The 21,394-nt window shown below is 46.1% G+C and overlaps 1 protein-coding gene across 1 annotated transcript in view; it reads right to left on the bottom strand.

Moving 5' to 3' along the window:
* The window catches only part of LOC114053490 (myoD family inhibitor-like), a 29,330-nt gene extending 11,758 nt beyond the window's left edge, over positions 1-17,572 (bottom strand). The window contains exons 1-2 of the mRNA XM_027876593.1: positions 17,270-17,572; positions 14,856-14,966 (exon numbers count right to left, since the gene is read on the bottom strand). Coding sequence (XP_027732394.1) covers positions 14,856-14,955 — 100 coding nt within the window. The 5' untranslated portion in view covers positions 14,956-14,966; positions 17,270-17,572. The remainder of the gene's footprint in view (positions 1-14,855; positions 14,967-17,269) is intronic.
* Between the last annotated feature and the right edge of the window lie 3,822 nt (positions 17,573-21,394).

Raw genomic sequence — 21,394 nt, 5'->3', positions numbered from 1 at the left:
GAGAGAAAGGAAGAAAGGTCAGAGGCTAGGAGGAAAGGAGGAAAGAGGGAGAGTGAAGGATGAGAGGCAAGGAGGTAAGAGAATGAGAGAGTAAAGGATGAGAGGAAAAGAGGAGAGAGAAAGGTCAGAGACAAAGAGGAAAGAAAAAGGGAGAAAGGGAAGAGAAAGGTCAGAGGCAAGGAGAAAAGGAGGAAAGAGAAAAGGAAAAAGGGAGAGTGAAGATGAGAGGTTAGGAGGAAAGAGAAAGGGAGAGTGAAAGTGAAAGGCAAGGAGAAAAGAAGATGGAAGGAGAAACAGAAAAGGGAAGAGTGAAAGGGGAGAGGAAAGGAGAAAAGGAGGAAAGAAAAAGGGAGAAAGGGAGAGTGAAAGTGAGAGGCAAGGAGAAAAGAAGATGGTAGGAAGAAGGAGAAAGGGGAAAAGGGAGAGGAAAGGAAGGAAAGGGATAGGGAAGGATGAGAGAAAGGGAGAGTGAATGAGGAGAAGCAAAAGGGGGAATGAAGGATTGAGAAGGGAGGGAGAGAGAAAAAGAGGGTAAAGAAGTATAAGAAAGTGAAAAAAGATATAAGGCCATCAATGGGGAAGCAGGAAAAGGGAGGGAGGTAGAGTGTGAGGAAGAATAAAAGAGGGGAAAATTAAGCATAGGATGATAGAGCTGCAAGGGAGCTTTAAAAATAATAGCTTCCACTTTTGTTTTTACATTTTGCCAAACACCTCCCTTACAAGCAACACTGAGAGGTAGGAGGGCAAAAATGATCACTCCCATTACACAGAAGAGGCAACCAAGGCTCAAGGAGTTTAAGTGATTTGTCCAAGGCCATACAGCCAGTAGGCGGACTTAGGTCTTCTGACTTTTAAGTCTACAAAAGAAGAAAGCTGGAAGGAAAGGTCAAAAAGGAGGAAAGACAGATAGAGATTGCACCAAAAGAGGGAGGTCCTCCAGAGACTATCCTTCAGCAAGGAAAGGGACAAGAAAGGCATCAGACCTGAGGGACAGAGCAGAGCAAAGAGCAGGAACCCTACTGAGAAAGTAGGATCTGCCTGGATCTGCTCCCTCTCCTCCCCACACACAGAAGGAGGAAGAGAGAGAAATAGTCCCAGAGAAGTTAATTGGCTTTCCTAGAGCCATAGAGCTACTCTCAAAGTCCCAAATTTCACAAAGCATTAAAGAGCTGGGAATTCGAGAGGGAGGGGGAGGGAAAGGGAGCAACCAAGAAGTAATGACACAGTCTGGTGGATGGAGACTCTTTCAGCCGAGCTGAGGCCTGTACCAGGCCAGTAAAGTTCTTTTAATTGCAAAGACCAAACCGGCAGAACAGGGAAGCTCCTGAGCCCGCTGGCAAGTCCCAGCTGGATCGTCAGACTTTCAAAAAGGATGGGGGCCTCCCTGACCCTAGAAGCACCTTCAGAGTGGGACATGGATCTCCAGACCCCATTCACACCTGCTTTTTTTTTTTTTTCTTCTATTTGCTTTTATTTGTATCCCCAGCTCTTAGCATGGTGTCTGGCACACAATAAGTGCTTAATAAATGCTTATTATCTACCTGCCTTCCAAATCTGGATGAAAGTAAGACAAAGGGAGATGAGGCCAGAACAAAAGTCTGGGGAGAGGTAAGATTGGAGAGGAACTGCAATGTAGAGGAAAGATCTTGGCTCTGGGGTCAGAAGAGGCAGGTTCAAAGCCCGGCTCTGCTGCCTACCATCTGAGGGATTTTTGAACAAATTACTTAACCTGCCTGAAGGCCTCAATTTTCTCCTCTAGAAAGAAGAGATAGGACTAGCTGGCTTCTAATGTACTTTGCAACTCGAAACCTCTGATTCTATGATCCTTCACCCAAGATTTCTTCAGCGTCCTCCTCAGTCCAGGCTGATAAGCATTGGATTCAGAAACTTGGGCATGAGCCCCAGAGATCCGAGAATCACAGAATGGGGAATTCAGAAGAAGGGACTTTAATAAACCATCCAACCCCCCTTATTTTACAGAGCAGAAAGCCAAGGCCCAAGGAACTGAAGTAACTTACTTGAGATCACACATGTAGCAGATCCAAGATGTTCTGACTCCAGAATGAATCATTCATTCATTCACTCAATAAGCATTTATTAAGTGTCTACTATGTTCTAGACACTGTGCTAAGGCATTGCTCTTTCCCCAACATCTAATCTTGAGGTTTATATTCGAAACCTCTTACCTAGTCTGAATTCTTTTGCTGCTCACAGGAAGGCGTCAGCCAAGGAGCTGAAAGAGGCTACCAAAGGAAGTCTTGGGAGAGAAAACAATGGAAAACAGGCTTCAGAAGTGCCCAGGGGAGGAAGGTCTCCAGAAGAAATGGCAAAGGGTAGCTGGCAGATCCCTGAGGAAGCAATACAAGGAATGGAAAGGGACACTGTCCCTAACACCTCTGAGACATAAAAGTAGAAAGGGAAGCGTCCAGGAAGAACTGATGGGCAAACAAGAGCACTGCCAGAAATGGGGAGAGGGCCCTGCTACCAAGATTCCAGGCAGACAAAAGTCAGCCTGCTTGGGAAGGAATAGAATTGAAAAAAAAATTTAAAAACAAAAATGGCTAGAAAAGAGAGACATTTTAAAGCACCTCGATTTTTCTCCTCTCTGTCCAAGAGACATCTATCAAAACACAAAAGAGAGAAATACAACATGATGCCCCATACATTTCAAGTTTTCCAAGGGTCCTGGCTAAGGCAAAGAAAAACAATTCAACATAAAAACTACCTTTATACTTTTATGTTTGAGTGGCTTGTAATGTCAGCTGTCCAAAGGGAGGGGTAAGCAGGGAACAAGGTGCCGGGGGCAGAGAATCATGAAGGATTACACTCCCTACTCCAAGAGACTATGTTTAAGATTATCTAGTTCTGTCTTAGATGGGCAAACTGAGGTTCAGCTTGCCTAGGGTTTGGCAGGTAATAAAGTAGCAAAGCAGGATTTGAACCCAGGTCCTACGACTCCAAATCCAGTATTCTACACCTCAGTGCTTTGCCCACTTCTAACTTGGCTCAGCCTGCCACTACTTTTCCACCTCCATCCCTGTGGCCTCCTGCTCTGATAGGTAAGTTCTTCTCTAGACCCTTTAGTTGAGGACCACATCCATTTCTAACCTGGCTCAGCCCCTGACTGATTATCTTTCCACCTGGCTGTCCCACTTCACATAGGAACCTCTCCACCCTATTCCTGCTACCTTTTATGTGTTGTCTTTCTCCAATAAAAGGCACGCCCCTTCAATATTATAAAGACAAGCAACTTTGAAAGACTTAAGAACTTTGATCAATGCAAGATCAACCACAATTCTTGAGGACTCATGATGAAACATGTTACCCATCTCCTGATTGACAGATCATGGACTCAGAGTGCAGATTGAGGGACATATTTTTGGGACGTAGCCAGTATGGGAATATGTTTTGCTTGATTATAAGTATTTGTAACAGTAGTTTTGGTTTTCTTGTTTTCTCAATAGGGTGGATGGGAGGCAAAAAGGAGAGAATGTAGATCTAAAAATAAAATAAAATTTGATGAAAAAAATGTTTTAAGAATGTAAGCTCCTTCAGGGAAGGGACTATCTTCTTTTTGGCTTATATTTCAATTATGAGTACTTAACACGATGTCTGACATGTAGTAAACATTTAATAAGTGGTTTATCTAATAGATTCTTGTTGAGAAGTAGCAGCTAAAGTTCAGGATTTGAAGTCAGAAGGCCTGGATTCAAATTCTACCTCTGCCATGTCCTAGCTTTGTGACCCTAGACAAGATACTTAATCTCTATGTTCCTCAGCTTCCTCATCTGTAAAATGAAGGATCTGAACTAGACCTCTCAGGATCCTTTCCAGGCCCAAATCTGTGACTGTGTGATCCTAAGATACATTTCGAGCATTGAGAAGAACCTTCCTCTACTGATCATCATATAACCTGGACTGACTAGGAGTCCAGTCAGTTCTCCTTCTACATGGTGAAAATGGTCAGCCTCAAATTAAATTAGAAAATCCATCTTTAAATATATGGAGTGCAGGTGACACTTTTAACTTGACCATATGTATCCATACATACATATATGTGTATGTGTGTGTGTGTAACAGGAATCTTGTTTTTTTTCTTTTTGCTTTCTCAATGGGAAAACAGGGGAATGGGGTGGTAGGAAGGGGGAGAATATAGATCTGAAAATAAAATAAAATTCAATTTTAAAAATTCACTTTGTTGGAAAAGAATTGAAAATTGAGGGTATGACCATCAATTGGGGAATGGCTGAACAATTTGTAGTACATGATTGTAATGGGATACTATTGTGCTATAAGAAACAATGAGCAGGATGGTTTCAGAAAACTCTGAAAAGAATTACACGAACTGATGCAAAGTGATGTGAGTAGAACCAGGAGAACATCGTTCATAGTAACAGTAATATTGTACGATGATCAGCTGTGAATGACTTAGCTATTCTCAGCAATACAATGATCCAAGACAATTCCGAAGGGCTCATGATGAACAATGCTATTCATATCCAGAGAAAGAACTGAAGTCTGCATGCAGATCGAAGCATTCTATTTTTTACTTTCCTTATTTTTTGTGTTTTTTTTTTTCTTGGTATGGGCTTCTTTCACAACATGACTAATATGGAAATATGTTTTGCATGATTACACATGCATAACCTATATCAAATTGCTTACCATCTCAGGGAGGAAGGGAAGGAATTTGGAACTCAAAATTAAAAAAAAAAACTAATGTTAAAATTTGTTTTTATATGTAATTGGGAAAAAATAAAATATTCAAAAAATTCATCCTGCCCACTAAGCCACAGAGGATTTTAAATCTTCAGTAGGAGAGAGAATATCCATGGGAATGGAATCTTGGATCTTAACACAATCACCAAATTTCAGAATTGGAAGGGACCCAAGAGGCCATGGAGTTCAATCTATCCCTGAACAAGAATCCTCTCTAATACACCTCCCAACAAGTGGCCATTTGAAGACTTCCAGTAAAAGGAGACCCATTACCTCCCAAGGCAGCCCATTCTCTGGGATGGATCTAAATGTTAGGCAGCTATTCATGACATCAAGCCTCCATCAACCTCCCTGCAACTTCTTACCATTGCTCCTAGCTCCTAGCTTGGCCTCTGGGGCCAAGAGAACAAGTCCAGTTAGATTCCATCTGAAGGAATGTCCTCAGTTCTGAGTACCTCATTTTAAGAAGAACATAGATGAAGCTAGAGAATGTTCGGAGAAGGGAAACCAGAAGGATGAGTAAATGGCAAAACCCATCACAGAAGCAAGTATGAGCTGAAGATACCTGGGGGAAGTCTTATCTAGCCCAGAAAAGACTTAGGAGCAGCATATTTATAAGATTCAAAGCTAAGAGGGACCTCCAAGATCAGCTAGTCCAACCCACATGAGACGATGCTCAAGGTCACACAGTTAGTAGGCATTGGAGAAATGACTTGAACTCAGGTACCCTGGCTCCTGAAAGAGTCAGTGCACAGGTGATTGTACATAGGTGACTCCAAGACAGCAATATTATGTCAGAAAGGGATTAGACTTGTTTTGCTTGGCCCCAGAGGATGAAGCTAGGAGCAATGGCTAGAAATTATAAGGAGACCAATTTAGGTTTGATGTTGGGAAGAGCTGCCTAACAGTTACAGTCATCCCAAAGTAGAATGGGGTGCCTTGGGAGGGTCTCTCCTTACTAGATGTCTTCAAGCAGAGACTAAATAGCTACTTGTTGGGAGACATTATAGAGAGGTCAGGGACGGTTTGAACTCAATGGCCTCTCGGGTCCCTTCCAATTCTGAGATTTGGTGATTCTGTTAAGACCCAAGATTTCATTTCCATGGATATTCTCTTTTGCACTGAAGATCTAAAGCCTTCTGTGGCTTGCTGGACAGTTTTATGAGTTGCTCCAGCCAAAACAATTCGTCACCCAGCAGGCAAAACCCTGGTGATGTGTTTCCATACTTGACTAGACTGGACTTTGGACAACAGACGCATAGTCCTTCATGTGGCCTACACCCAAAGCCTTTCCAGACTCGAAGGACAGGATCCCCCAGAGTTTGCATTCTCTTGGCATGACCTTGGAGAGTCTAAGGTCATCTCTATACCCAGATAAGGTGTTGGGAAAGACTTTACTGTCTTAGAGGGGAGGGTTTAATATAGTATTTAAGTACAGGATGGTAGCATGTAAGTAGAAAGAGCCCTGGAATAGGAATCAGGAAATTTGGGTTTTAGTCTTGACTGTCACTGACTCACTGGGTGAACCCTCCATTGTGACATGAGGGATTGTATGAGCTGCAGGTCCCTTCTGGTGCTGAACTTCTGGGGTCTACATGTTTACAAGAAGAGAGAGAGAAAAACAAAGCTGGCATAGGGCAGAAAAGAGTACACAGGGCAAAGAGCAGAAAAGAGAGAGGCTTTTCAATTCCCCAAAGCTGTTTTCTGCTAGACAGCAGGAAGGTGGGGGTAAGCCTTGGGAATAAGGGTCCCTGGGCCCCAAGGTTTGTAGGATATAGATGTAGATGTGAGTGATTAGGAATGACCATCTTCAAAATGGACCTATTGGAAGAGTTTAGACAAATCCATCTCCTATCTCCACACCTTTCTACTGACTGTCCCCCATGTTTGAAATGGAATCCACTCCTCATCTCTACCCACTGAAATCTCTGGTTTCCATAACACTCAGCTTAGGCATTACCTTCTACATGAAGCTTTTCCTAGATCCCCCAGCTGCTAGTTCCTCTGCTCCTTCCAAGGTTACTTTGTTGTTTTGTTTTTTTTTCCTTTTGGGTAGAGCAATGGGAGTTAAGTGACTTGCCCAGGGTCACACAGCTAGTAAATTTTATGTGTCTGATGCCAGATTTGAACTCTGGTCCTCCTGAATCCAGGGACAGTGCTCTATCCACTGTGCCACCTAGCTGCCCCTTCCAAGGTTACTTTGTAATAATAATAATAATAATAATAATAATAACTTTTATATAGCATTTACTATGTGCCATGCACTGTGCTAAATGCTTTACAAATATTATCTCATTTGATCATCACAACAACCCTGGGATGTAGGTGCTATTATCATCCCCATTTTACAGACAAGGAAACTGAAAATAAGTGACTTGCCAAGGGTCACTCAGACAGTAGATGTTTCAATGGCAGGATTTGAACTCAGGTTTTCCCAGCTCCAAAGTCAGGTCTCTAGCTACTACACCGTACTGTCTTTCATGTGTTCTATTTATACCTGTACATGGATGTGTTAGTCTCCCTGGTTAGAACCAAGGCCCCCTGTGAGAAGGGACTGGTTTCACTTTTGTGGCTGAACTCTGAGCACCCAGTACAGTGCCTGGCACTTAGGTGGCTTTTATTAAATGCTTATTGATTGATTAAATTGAGAGAGCTCCACTCTGAGCGTGAGAAGTTCCCACAGAAGCTAAGAGCAGTTTCATGACCAGGCTGAGGACTGACCCATTCCCTGCTCTGTTTGCAATTACTTTGCATTCAGGGGCAGCTTTTTGTTGTTGTTCAGTTGTGTCTGATTCTTTGTGACCCCATTTGGGGTTTTCTTGGCAAAGATACTGGGATGGTTTGCCATTTCTTTCTCCAGCTCATTTTGCAGATGAGGAAACTTAGGTAAATAGGGTTAAGTGATTGGCCCAAGGTCATACAGTTAGTAGGTATCTGAGGCCAGATTTGAACTCAGAAGGTTGAGTCTTCCTGACTTTAGGCTTGATCCTCTATCCACACTGCTTGGGGCAGCTAGGTAGTGCAACATATAGAGCACAGGGCTTGGAATCAGAAAGACCTGAGTTCAAATACTGCTTTAGACTCTTACTAGTTGTGTGATCCTAGGTAAGTCACTTAATTTCTCTTGGCTTCAGTTACTTCATCTGTAAAATGAGGATAATGTGAAGATCAGATGAGATATTTGTAAAACCCTTTGCAGACCTTAGAATGCTAGCTCTGGTTATTGTTATTACCTTGTTAAAGCCTTTGTTTTTGCAGATGGGTTGTTTTCAACTGTCAGGTCCTATAAGACTCAACTAACAACTAAGAAACAGAATGACTTCTGAGATAAGCTACAGAAGGAATTCTGCTTTAGTTATGGGTTGGCTTAAGTGATCATTGTAATCCCTTCTAGCCCAGAGATTCAATGATTTAGTGAACTCACTAAGTTACAGGGTCGGGGGGAAGGGAGGAAGGCAGAGTTTTATTTCAGTATTATTTCCAAAAGGTTAAACTAGCACAGTGATTAGAGAAAAAAAGTCACAGCAGACAGTCATGCAGAGTCCATGAAGTGGACTAAATGAACCGAAGAAAAACTACACCACCCTCCCTTCTTTGTGGAGATGGAGGGCTATAGCGATAGAATGTTGCATACGCAACAGACCAAGTTGAGTTATTGGTTAGTTTTGCTGGGCTGCTTCCCCCCTCTCTTTCCTATTCTTTGTTCCAAAGAATAGCAATCTGGGGAGAGGGAAGGATAAGAGCTATATTTGGAAATTAAGGTGAGCAGAACCAAGAGAATGTTGTGCACACTAACAGCAATGTTGTTCTAAGAACAGTTTTGAACGACTAAGTCATTTTGATCATTGTCAATGCTCAAATCATCTACAAAAAAACCTATGAAGGAAGATGTTATCCACTTCTAGAGAAAGAACTGATAAATAGAAGTACGTATAGTATGGTTTTACATATATAAACATATTTGTGTTTAATGGTAGCCATCTCTAGAGCAGGGTGGGAAGGGAGGGAGAAAAAAATGCACAGCAGAGAACAAAATAAAACTTAGAAGGAAACACAGAAAAGCAGGGTAGCTTTGAAAAACAATGTCTAGTATTTTATTACATAGTTTTTCAAAAAAAGTAAACAATATGAAATAGAAATTCATAGTTATATATTGAATCCTCCTTTTATATTGTGCTATATATGAAAATTTGGGTTTTTTTGTCTTTTTGTTTTTAAGTTCAAAATTAATAAAACTTTTTTTAAGAAATAAAGGTGGTGTAAAAAGGAAAGATATCAATAACATGTTAAGGGGGCAAAAAGAAAATCATGGAAGAATGTACCTTTCAGTGCTCGTTGAGGGGAATACAAAAGAAAAGAGCAGAGGAAGCAAAAGCAATGATGGAGTAGCTCCTTTCTTTCTCTTTTTTGGCAATTGGGGTTAAGTGACTTGCCCAGGGTCACACAGCTAATAAGTGTCAAGTGTTTGGTCTGAGGCTGGATTTGAACTCAGGTCCTCCTGACTTCAGGGCCAGCACTCTATCTACCATGCTACCTAGCTGCCCAGAGTAGGTCCTTTCAAATAGCCCTAAACAACGGCCCAAGAAATTAGAAAAGTTTTTGATGATTGATAAGAATTCACTGGCAAAAGCTCTTGATGTAGCATTGGACCTAAAGTTCCAAGGAAGGAACTGATTTCAAAGGAAAGATTCAGAATGAATGGGGTGAGGGTGGGGGTGGGGACGGACAGCATTCTAATGATAAGATGCAGCATCTTTCAAAGGAAAGAATGAATCACTTGCTGTGAGGAAGAGTCAAATTTAAATCCTGCCTCAGATGATTACTCACTGTGGACCACAGTTTAACCTCTCTGGTCCTCACTTCCCTCATCTGTAAAATGGGGATAATAATGCCTGTGCATGCCTATCAAATTTAGATGATGTATGTGAAGTGCTCTGTAAACCTTTAAGCACCATATGACTATCAGCTATGATTACTTTATGGTGTTATTAGGGTCAAATGAGATGATGGCTATTAAAGGCACCAGGCATTATATATTGTGATTGTTGTTCAGTCGTTTTCAGTCATGTCTGACTCTTTGTGATCCCATTTGGAGTTTTCTTGGCAGAGATACTGAAGTGATTTGCCATGTCCTACTCCAGCTCATTTTACAGATGAGGAAACTGAGGCAAACAGGGTTAAGTGACTTGCCCAGGGTCACATAACTAGTAATAATAATAATAAAACTAGTCATCTGTCTGAGGTCAGATTTGAACTCAGATCCTCTTGAGTCCAGGGATGGTGCCCTATGCACCTAGTTGGCCACAATTGTGACTCTCTTACCTTTTTCTCCTTCTGCTTCGCTCCATCCACACTATTCCCCAGCCAAATCAAATGATTCCCTTACAACCACAATTCCACAGTTCCTTCCTTGGTACCTTTGCCTCTTTCCTTTTTTTTTTTTTAAATTTTTAGGCAATTGGAGTTAAGTGACTTGCCCAGGGTCACACAGCTAGTAAGTGTCAAGTGTTTGGTCTGAAGCCGGATTTGAACTCAGGTCCTCCTGACTTCAGGGCCCGTGCTCTATCCATTGCGCCACCTACCTGCCCCCCTTTGCTTCTTTCTATGCCTGAAGCGCTGTCCCTGTACCCAGGCTCCATCACTAAACTACAAACCACAGTCAGAAGCCTTCCCTGACCCTTTCCTAATCACTACTTAGTAATAATCCATTGTACCACATGGGAACCTTGAATTTCATATCAAAATTCTATGAAACACTTAGAGGCAGGTAGATGCTGCAATGGGTAGAGTGCTGGGCCTGTAATCAGGAAGATCCAACTCAAATCCAACCTAGATGCTTACCAGCTGTGTGACCCTGGGCAAGTCACTTAACCTCTGTCTGCCTCAGTTTCCTCAGTTGTAAAATGGGGATTAACAGTACCTACCTTGAAAGATTGTTGTGAGGATCAAACGAGATAATATGTGTAAAGTGCTTAGCACAGTGCCTGGTATTTAGTTTTTGTTTTTCAGTCATTTTCACTCGTGTCTGACTCTTTGTGACTCCATTTGGGGTTTTCTTGGTAGAAATACTGGAGTGGTTCCTTCTCCAGCTCATTTTACAAATAAAGAAACTGAGGCAAACAGGGTAAAGTGACTTGCCCAGGGTCACACAGCTAGTAAATGTCTGAGGCCAAATTTGAACTCAGGAAGAGAAGTCTTCCTGACTCTAGGCTGAGAACTCTATCCATTGAGTCACCTACTTAGTAGGTGCTGTATAAATGCTTATTCCCTTCCTCCACCCCCACCTTTATCGGGCATTATTTCTTCTTGCAGATATCTATATGCATGTCCTAGCTCTCTACTGGTCTATAAGTTTCATGAGAGCAGGGACTATATCTTTTCTAAACTTTGTGCCTAGGACTGTGGTCTACATACTGTAGGTACTAAAGGTAGAATTGGTATAAGAGCCCTAGTGATGAAGGGACAGACCAAAGTTGAGGACCACAAATGCCTACTAGGCAGAGTTAGAGCTCTGGGATAACTGCAAGAAGACCTGAGCTTATGGGGAACCTCAAGGATGTCCAGTGATCACATATGAACATCCTAATTATTAAAGACAATTCTTAAGATGATCTCTGTTTTATGGCCCAGCCAGGCTTAAGGCTCAAGTCCAGAGGGTCTGGAGAATATCTCATGTAGAATGAGGTCTGAATGGTCTTGGCCTTCCAGCCTGGTCTGAAGCCTGCTACTTCCACAAAAACTCATTTGGGACCAGGGTCAAGACTGTGAACCTCTCCCTTGAGAGGCCATAAATAGGATGGAAGATTTGGAGATGGAAGGGACTTTTGGAGTCTTCTAGTCCAATGTCTTAATTTTACTTTGGACCTTTATTTTGAGGTCCCTCCCAAAAAAATTAAGTGACTTGCCTAACTTCACATAAGTGACATAGTTGGTAAATGGCAGGGCCAAGATTTGAATCCAAGACCTCTGACTCCAAAACCAGTACTCCTTCCACTATTTCACAATAATAATATATTCAGCTTTAGAGATTTCCTCATAAAAATCCTGCGACATAGGTGGGTATTATTTATTGTTCTCGTTTTATAGATGAAGAAATAGAACCTCAGAGAAGTCAAGTGATTTGCCCAAGGTCGTATATATCTAGTCAGGGGCAGAGCTCAGGACTTGGTCCATTGCTTTTTCTACTGTCCCATGATGCCTTGGTGTGTCGTGCGTTCTTTCTCTCCGTGGTCTACCTTTCATCTCATCTGCTACATTTGGAGCTCTGGGTCACAAGCTGGTGGCTTGGATGTTAGCTCCTCACAATGCTAGTGACTCTGTCCTTTCTACTTCCTTCTTCCTTTGTCCCACTCAACCAGTTGGAGTGTGTCCCTAGAACTACCCAGCTCTCTTTGGGCCTAAACATGAACCCAGGTCTTAGACTAGTACTTTCCCCACTATACCATACTGCTTCTCAAATTCAGGAAAGCCAAGACATTATTTGGAAGCATGGTCCATGAGCCTGAAACTCAAACCCTGACTAAGGAGGGCTGGGCCTATAATCTTGGGAGGGTAGATTCTTGGTATCTAGAGGGTAGGAGATTGGAGGAAATTACCCACCCCAGGAATGGAAACCTGACACCCCCCAAAAAATCATGGAGAAGTCCTGAGATTTCTCATTTCTGAGTCCTTCTCATTGCTTCTTATAGCACTTGGCTAATTTCAGAGTCTTAAAAAGGAGCCTCTAATTGGGGTGAGGGTGGGGAGAAGGGGGACTTGGGATTTTGATTCCCTGGCTGGTTCAGGGTTGGGGTTGGGGTAAACCCTGGGGAACCAAAGGGTTGGGACCAGTGTTTTGTCAGCCCTCTTGGGCGTGGGGGATTCTGGTCCCGGATTCAGGCGTCTGTGGGGTTTTGGCTGGGCCTCCTGCGGTTTGGGCTTCCTGGGCAGTTTGTTCATTCTCCCAAGGCTTGGGCAGGCATTAGCAAAGCCAGCCCTTGTGCTATGAAAGCAGCATTGTCTGAGTCCATCTGGGGCTTGGGGAGGGGGCATATTTGGTTATGGGGGAAGAGGAAGGTGGGGGTGAAGGGGAGGACTGTGGTCTGAGTGCTTCAGGTTGCAACTGGAGGCCTAACTCTGGGGATGGTTAACTCTGGTCCCCTGGCCCCTAGCCAGCCAGCTCCCTCTTCTTCCTGCCACCAAGTAAGTGGAGAACTCAGCTCAGGCCAGAGGTGGGGGTGGGAGAGGGGGTGGTCATAGAACTTGGAGAGATGGGGGGAAGGGGAAGAAGGCATTTGAATGAAAGGTGAAGGGGAGGCAGAAAGAAAAGAGAAAGGGAAAGTGATGGGGTGCTGGGAAAAGGAAAACACAGGGCAAAGGGACCAAAGGGAAGAAAGAGGAAAATGAGGGGAAGAGAAAAAGAGATGAGTGGAAGACAGCTGGTGCCAGTCCTCTGGGTAGGAGTTCTTCCCAGCCTGGGAACCTAGAACTAAAATAATCTTCATCTTTCTCTTCTCCAGGCTGAAGAGGTCCAATTCTTCAAATGTTTGTCTCCCAGATTACTTGACTCCAGATATTAGAGGCTCGGGTCTGAGGGCCCAGGGAGAGGTAGAAAAATCACAAAATAGGGACCTTAGAAACGATCAAGTCGTAAGAACATGGGACTTTGAGCTGGAAGGAACCTTTGAGAGTAGACAGTTCAATTCCCTTCATTTTTATAGTTAAAGAAACTGAAGCCAACCAAAATCACACAGGTAACAGGCAGGATTTGAGCTCAGATCTAATGATGCCAAATCCAGTGCTCTTTTCACTATACTAAGCTTCCTCCTCAACCCCCTCATTTCAAACACGAGAAAACCCGGGCACAGATACAGGGAAATGACTTCCCCAAGGTCACTCCTCCAATTACTGTCACTGCCAAGCCTAGAACTCAGGTCACAAGATCCCCAAGCTTGAAGAGAAAGGAAAGGAGAAAATGGCTAAAGTGGTGCAGAGGAAGGAAGAGCATGAGGAGGATTCCTTCACAGCAGTGGGAGAGTGGGAATAAAAGCTTTGAAAAGAAAAATTAGGTCTACAATTCTTTCTCCCCCACTCTGCCACCACTCAAAAACTGCCTTTTTGAACAGGTTGCAAAAGTCCCACCGAGGAATCAGTCGAATCCTGTCCACTGCTCCTTGCTCCTGCCCTCCTCTCCCTCGGGTCATTTAGAAGTGGGGCAGCAGGTCACAAGGGCTGTGGGACAAGGAACGTCCCTGCTTTGCAAAGAATCTGTTCAGGGAGGGGCTCCAAGAGTGAGGACGGATAGGGAGGGGTTGTGTGCCGAGGAGGAGAGGTGCAAGCGAGGTGAGCGAATGGTGGGTTGTGGCCGGGGGCGAAGGGGCGGGGGGCGGGGGCGAAGAGACCCAGCAGGAGGCCAGGGAAGCGAAGAGTAAGGGTGAGGGCAAGGGGGCGGGGTCCTGGAGCGGCTAGCTGCTTCGGCTGCGGCGGCGGCAGCCACGGCCTCGGGGAGGCGAGGCAGCGAGAGCAGACAAAAGTTTTCGGGAATAGCTCGGCTCTAGGGGGACGGGGGAGGGGAAGGGAGAGCCAGAGACTCAGACATACACACACCCCAAGGTGTTTACACTGGACAGGCACCGTGGGGATACAAACCGGGAGAGAGACGCAGGAAGGCAGACAGAAACAGACATACATCGGCAAAAACAGGGACAGGCACGAAGAGACGTTTTATTGTATCTTTCTTTCTTTCTTTTGGACGTGTGTGTGAGTTTGAGAGGAGGAGGGGCAGGACAGCGCGAGAGAGATGGAGAGAGTCTGGTGCTGCCGGACCTAAGCCCTCCCTGGGATCCTCCCCGGATTCCCGCCACCTCTCGCGGAGCCCACAGTTTCCCAAGCAAAGCGAACAGTCAGAAGGGAGCCCTCGCTGTCCAGCCAGGCTTCTAATTGTCCCTTTCCACATCTCTTCCTCGCCCTGAAACCCGAGCTCTTAGACCTCCAGCCCCTTCGCGGTCCTCCAGACCCTGGTCCCTGATCTCCAAGGAACCTTACCCCTACACCACTTCTCCTGAGCTGCCAGCCCCACCACACTGAACTCCTACCCCACCCCCACCACTTCATCTTCCTCTCCTGCTCCCACCCACCCCCACCCCCACCATGCCTACCTGAGGCTGAGTCCAGGACCGGACTGGGGGACCGACCCAGCCTGGGGTCTCCATGGGGCGCATCGTGGTGTTGGGAGAGCGAGCCGTTCACCTGGGACATCTGCCCGGGACCTGCAGAAGACCGAGCTGGAGCAGGGGGCGGGGGAAAGCGGGCGTCCAGTCTGACCCCTGCTCTTCCCTCACTTTCCCCCGCTGCCCCGACAGAGCCAACTAGCCACTTGGGGCGGGAGAGGGGAAGTAGGCGGGGGGTGGGTGTCACAACATGTGGGGGGGGGGCGGGACCCGGCTCGCAGTCAGCCCTCCTTTCCTCCCCCTTTCCCTTTCCCCTGAGTCAGTGGCAAACTACTAGACTTCATGAAGCTCTGTGTGGCCACCCCAAAGCGTCAATGTCAGACTCGGGGTGTCCTGGCCATGGGCGCCCAACTCTACTCCCCACCCAGGGGTTTGGGCAGCCTTCTTTCTTCTGGTCCACTTTCACTCCCTTCTCTCCCCTCTTCCCTCTTTCCCCTCCTCCCTTCTTTCTTCTTCCTTCTTTCCCTTCTACGCTCACCTTCTTTTCTCCTTGCTTTTTCCTCTCTCCTTTCTGTGCCTTCTATCTCTCCCTCCCTCCCTCCCTCTCTCTCTCTCTCTCTCTCTCTCTCTCTTTCTCTCCTCTTCCCACCCTCCCTCCCCCTCCCTCTCCTTCTCCTTCTCCTCTCCCCTCCTTTTTCTTCCCCCCCTCCCCCTTACATGTCTGCAGTCTATGGTCCTTTCCCCCACTTGCCTTGTTGGCTTTCCTGGGACGATTTCCCTCCGGGGCCCCGGTTCGGCCCCCCCTCCCTCCGCCCTCTTCCACGGGTCTAGGACCGGACACGTCTGTGCGCTGCGCCGGCCCCGGCCCGGCGGTGCTCCGGGATCCCACAGGAAGCTCCACTAGGTCCGTTTCCTCCGCGCTGCGGAGAGAGGGGCCCCCGCCCCCCTTCCCTCTCCCCCTCCACTCCAACACACACCAGTCCACCACCGAGTTTGAGAGCTGAGCCCGGATGGGGGAGGGGGGGGTCGCTTTCCCCTTCCCTCACTCAACGAAAGTTTGCAAAAGAAAAAGTTGGGAGAGAGGAAGGGAAAAGGAGAGGGGGAGCAATGGAAGGGGGGAAACCACCTAAAAAGAAAGAGTGACTTTGGGCTTCTCTCTATGGAGCATTTGTCCAGGTAATTCAGGCTGCTAAACGATCTTGACCGTGGGATGGGGGAATTTAGGATATTGCAGGTTTAAGTGTTTGAAATCTGTTCTCTAAAACACCGCACTCTAATCTCCCTCCAGCCCTGGAAAGGATGCTTAGAGGCTGGGGTGTAGGGTGGGGGCGGCGGCAATAATGGAGTTGGGCTGCAAAAATCCGTCAAGAGAGAGAGGGAATACTTCACTCTCTACTCTCTACTCCCTTGCCAGAACTTACCACTCACAAACACCCTACCACACTTCCCTTACCCTCCAAGGGCTCTAAATAGAGATCCTTAACTCCCGCTACTTGTTCGAGCTAGAGTAGATGAAGCGGGAGGAATAGACAGGTCTACTACATTGGTACTTAGGTCAGTCACCAAAGGAGTCAGCAACGAAGGTTTATTTAAAAGGGAAGGGGGATGGGGAAGAGGCAGCGGGAGACTCAGTAATTTAGTCTGATTAAACGTTGCAGAGCTTTTCTGAAGATGAGGTTGGCGGTCGAGTGGGAGAGGGACCTTAGATGGGGTGTGGCGAAGGGGGCCAGAAGAAGACTAGGTTAGGGATAAGAGACACGGGTAAGAGGAACTGAAAGGATCTAGCTCAAGAAGGGGCCAGTGGTGGAGCACATCTGGAATTGTGAGCTGGACCAATCCCCTCCTGGGGAGCCTTGGGTGGGGAGGGAGAGGAGGGGAGAAGGGTGTTTGGTGAGGTGGCAAAGAAGAGCATTGGTGCCCTGTAAGTCTGGGTTAGTCTGAGGACTGACTCTAGGTCAGTGTGACAGTCCACACCTCCAGGGAGGGATGTGTGTATGGCGAGGAGAGACACTCCCCATTCAGAGACTGAAGAGGCTATTCCTGCTGGGTTGGTTGGCAGACGCAGGCGTCCCGTAGCTACAGGGTGACCGTCTGAAGGCTCCAACCCACTGGGGATTGGGGGAGGGGTGGAATCAGGTCTTCCTTCAGCTCAGTACCTCTTTTGCTTAATTACAGTAGTCTACTCCTCCAGACTCCCAGACTTCAGAAGGTGCTTAATTACTCTAGAGTAAGACTCCTAGAATCACTCACCATTAACCTAACTTTGAGAATTCTAGTTAGGCTCGGCAGGCGAGGCTGGGCGCAAGAATCCCGAGGTTTCTCCCTGGGGCTGGCCCTGACTCATGCTCATACCCGGCTGAGTTTCTGCCTCCCAGGGTCACTAAGGGGGCCTGGGTACTTACGGCGCTTGGAGATCTTCGGCAGCCGTTTCGCTGGCAGCTGGATCACCGCCTGGATCAGTCCCAATCAGTCCAGAGGGACGAGGCCCCAGCGGAGTGGCCTGGGTGGCTCCAGCGTCTTGAGCGGGAAGCGGGAAGGAGTCCGCGGGGCAGGGAAGATGGGCAATCCCTCCCCGGTACCAGACAGTGCCGGGGCTGTGGGCGGTCCAGGGCAAGCGTGGCCTCTGACCCCGAGCCCTAGGACCCAGCCGGCCAGCAAGAGAAGGCTGCCCAGATTGGAGAGAGACTGGGAAAGGGGGGCGGATCTTGGGCTTCCTGGCAGTGTCTGAGTCACCTGGGAGGCCCAACCGCGCCGGGCTCTTCTGCTAGCACATTCCTGGCGACTTACCTGGGACACATGTGCTGTACCCTCTGCCACTCCTCCCTCTTGAAGACTCTCTGGCTGAATACTGCAAAACATCTTGGTTCCCCCTCCAACGCACACACACACACACACACACACACATACACACGCGCACACACTCTTTCCTCCTCTTCCTTAGAGGTATCTTTCCCTAAGGTCACTTAACAGATATTTCACCTAAGGCAGTAACTCCTCCTTCCTGGACCTCAGTTTACTCACCTGTAAAATAAGGAAATTTGGCAAAATGATTTCTTGGATCCCTTCCAGTTAAAATATTCTACAATTCCTTCTTACAGCCCCAGGACTGACATTTTTCTGCTCTCCTGGCTCCATCAGGACTCGAATCCTCCCACCTTTGTTGACCTCAAGGCTTTGAGTAAGGATCCATTTGGCCTGGGCAAAAGAAATCACATTTAGAAGTTTTGCTATATCTCTTTTCTCCCCTCCAACAATCATTCTCCCTGTGAAATCTAGTTAAAATCTCAGAATTTCAGATTTGGAATGAATGTTAGAAACCATCTAGTTCAAGGGTTCTTAACCTGGAACCCATGAACTTTTTTTTTAATGGTTTGATAAATGATTTCAATATAATTAGGCTCCTTTGTAATCCTGTGTATTTTATTTTATGCACTTACCAGCCTGCCCAAGGGGTCTATGACAGGAAGAAGGTTAAGAACCCAAATCTAGTCCAGCCCCACCCACTCACCCACCCCCATTTTAACAAAGGAGGAACCTGAAATCCAGGGAGAGGAAGTGCCCTGTGGAAATCACAGAGCAAGAGGCATTCAGAGCCAAGATAAGAAGTTAGATCTATTCTTTGCCATCTGACCTGGTGCTCTTTCAGTCCAAAGGTGAAGATCACTACAAAATATCGTTCTGCCTCAGAGATATGTGTGAAAGTGTATGTGTGTTAGAGAGGGCTGCTGCTTGTGCTGGCAGGAAAACCCAGTTCTTTCCCCCGGCCTCCTTTATTTAATGGCTAGACAGGAGCTCCTCAGGTCTTTAATTCAATGCAGTTCAACAAAAATTTTCCTGAACATTGTGTTAAAGATACAAATACAAAAAAAAAGAATTAGTCTTCAAAATGCTTACATTCTACTTAGGAAGGGAGTGGGGATTGATATAACCTATACATAAATAATTAAATACAAGATGTTGTTTGTCCTTTGTTTTCAAAGAGGACCAATGACATCATGGGATGTCTTAACTCCCTTGTGAATTGGATTTAAGTGAGGCAGAGTTTCAAGAAGTGGTCAGCCTCACTCTCTCTTCGAGTCCTCTAAGTCCAGTGGCAAGACGAAAATCAAGATGACTGATGTTGGCCTGGGATGCAGTGAATGACCTTGGCATCTCCATCGCCTGGCCAAGCTCTAAGATGGGAAGAAGGTGGCCTGTAAGACTGCAGGATTTAGAGCTACAAAGGATCTTAAATAGCATCTAATTATAGATGGGGACTATGTCTTATACCTCTTTATACTTGGAATGGAACCCTGGGCACAGTAGATATTTAATAAATTCTTGTTGAATGAATGAATGAATATGTTGGATGGAACCCTATGGTTGGGAGAGCTTTACAGGTTCCATTGACTTCTGACAAGCCAATTTGTGGTAGAGAGGAGAATACATTTTGTTCAGAGTCCTGGGCTGAGAGGCAAGATATCTGAAGGGTATCCTCTAAGCTCTGTCACTCACTAACCAGGTAACCTTAGGAAGGTCACTGGCCCGATCTGTGACTCAATTTCCCTTCACTTCCCCATCCTAGGGACATCATGCCTCTAATGATAATCCGTTCTTCATGCTTTAACACAGGCTGGCTGGTTGGTTGTCTGTCTTTCTTGAAGAGGACCAAAATGATGTCACTATGTTAAAGTTAAGTTACAGTGTGTTCAACTGTGGCTGATCAGACCAATATGAGCTTGGAATGCTCTACCACAGGTCAGGCACAAATAGTTCATGTGAACATTTGGGGTAGATTTTCTAAATTTGAGCATCTCAAGTTTCTTTTGAGCTGCCTCAAGTCTGCTTTGCTCATATAGAGCAAAGCAGCTGATTATGTAACAAACCAGCTTGATTATGTAGCCTCTTCTCTCTCAATTCTGCCCACTCCTGTGGATTCTCCCAGGCCTTCCTCATGTCCCTAAAGAACCACCATAGAGGGGGTGGCTAGGTGGTGCAGTGAATAGAGCTCTGGCCTTGGAGTCAGGAGGAGGATCTGAGTTCAAATCCGGCCTCAGACATTTACTAGCTTTGTGACCCTGGGCAAGTCAGCTAACCCTGATTGCCTCACCAAAAAGAAAAAAAAAAAAAGAACCACATAGAAAGGAAGGAGCTGAATATAAAAAGTAAAAGGTGGATTGTAAGAAAATGAGATCTGTCCCCTGCCAATAACAGCACTAGCTGAACATAGTCTAGTTATCATGACCAAGTTAGCCTCAAAAAAGAAATGGAGAAGTGAGGGTCTATGGGTGTGGAACATTGCATATACCATTAAAGTCAATCAGTGTATTGTATGTTTAGTGTTTCTGAATTTAAAAAAAATCTTTCTTTTTAAAATTTTTTATATAAGAGACAGATCTTTGAGTAGGGGAGGGGAAGGAATAAATTTGGATACAAAGGTAATGTAACACCATAGAAATCAATAAAATTTGTCTGAAGCCAAATAATAATGCTGAGGATAAAATTACCTTGAGACAATTAGTTGAGTCTGTAGATAACTCCAGAGAAGCAGGTGGGCAGGGGAAATATTTCTGGGAACCCTGAGGGCAGAAGGCGTAGAACCATAAAACTGAAAGGAACCTAGAAGATGACACAGTCTGGCTTCCTCATTTTACTGAGGAAGAGATATTTGGGGCTAGAGAAATTAAGTATCTTGACCAACATCACATAGAATTAGTGACAGATTTGGGACTTGAGTCATTCTCCTGAGTCTCAGTCCAGGCTCTTTCTGCAGAACCAGGAGTTCCTTGTTCCCCTAGAAAGGCTGCCAGGCTGCAGCTGCCTTGTCTCTGGAGTAAACAGCTCCAGAGAACTAGAGGGTCTGCCGGCCCCTCTCCAAACCAATGCTCCCAGTTCTGGGCTCCTCTCCCCACCTCCCACCCCTGCACTGTGGTTTCGGTGGTAGCCCCCATCCTGGCACACTACCCACGTGCCCTGGCTACACTCCAGACCAAAGGCCCTGGCCCTCAGCCTCCATCAGCAGTCTGCTTCCCCACCCCCACCCCAGCGTCTGGCCCGCATGCAGATCGTTTTCTTGCTTCCTGTCTTCGGCAGGCAGGCGGGTGACTGGGCTGCTACAGCTGGATGCCAGCTGCTGCCGCTGACTCCCTAGGGAATGATGGGGACATAGCCCTGGCCAGGAAGAGGCCACAAGGCAAGTTTCCTGTCCACCTCTATCCATCCTCTTCCCCAGTGTAGCTGTTAGGGTTACTATGGGCTCAGCCTCCAGCAGTGCTCAACTTGACTCCATCCCCAATGCGAACACAAATCATAAAGTTCCCTAAACTTAGAACTAAGAGGGATCTTAATGGCTGTCTAGTCCAGGGGTAGGGAACCTGTGGCCTCAAGGCCACATGCCCTTTAGCTCCTCAAGTGAGGCGCTTTGACTGAATCCAAACTTCACAGAATAAATCTGGTCTAGTCCAAACCCTTCCTTTTATAGATAAGAAAACAGAGGCCCAAGTGACTTACCCAAGGTCACACAGGTACTAAGTGTTAGATTGGAACCC

Source organism: Vombatus ursinus, unplaced genomic scaffold, assembly GCF_900497805.2.
Source record: "Vombatus ursinus unplaced genomic scaffold, bare-nosed wombat genome assembly UNPS02014811.1, whole genome shotgun sequence".
Classification (NCBI taxonomy): domain Eukaryota; kingdom Metazoa; phylum Chordata; class Mammalia; order Diprotodontia; family Vombatidae; genus Vombatus; species Vombatus ursinus.
This window is presented reverse-complemented; position numbering and strand designations above follow the sequence as displayed.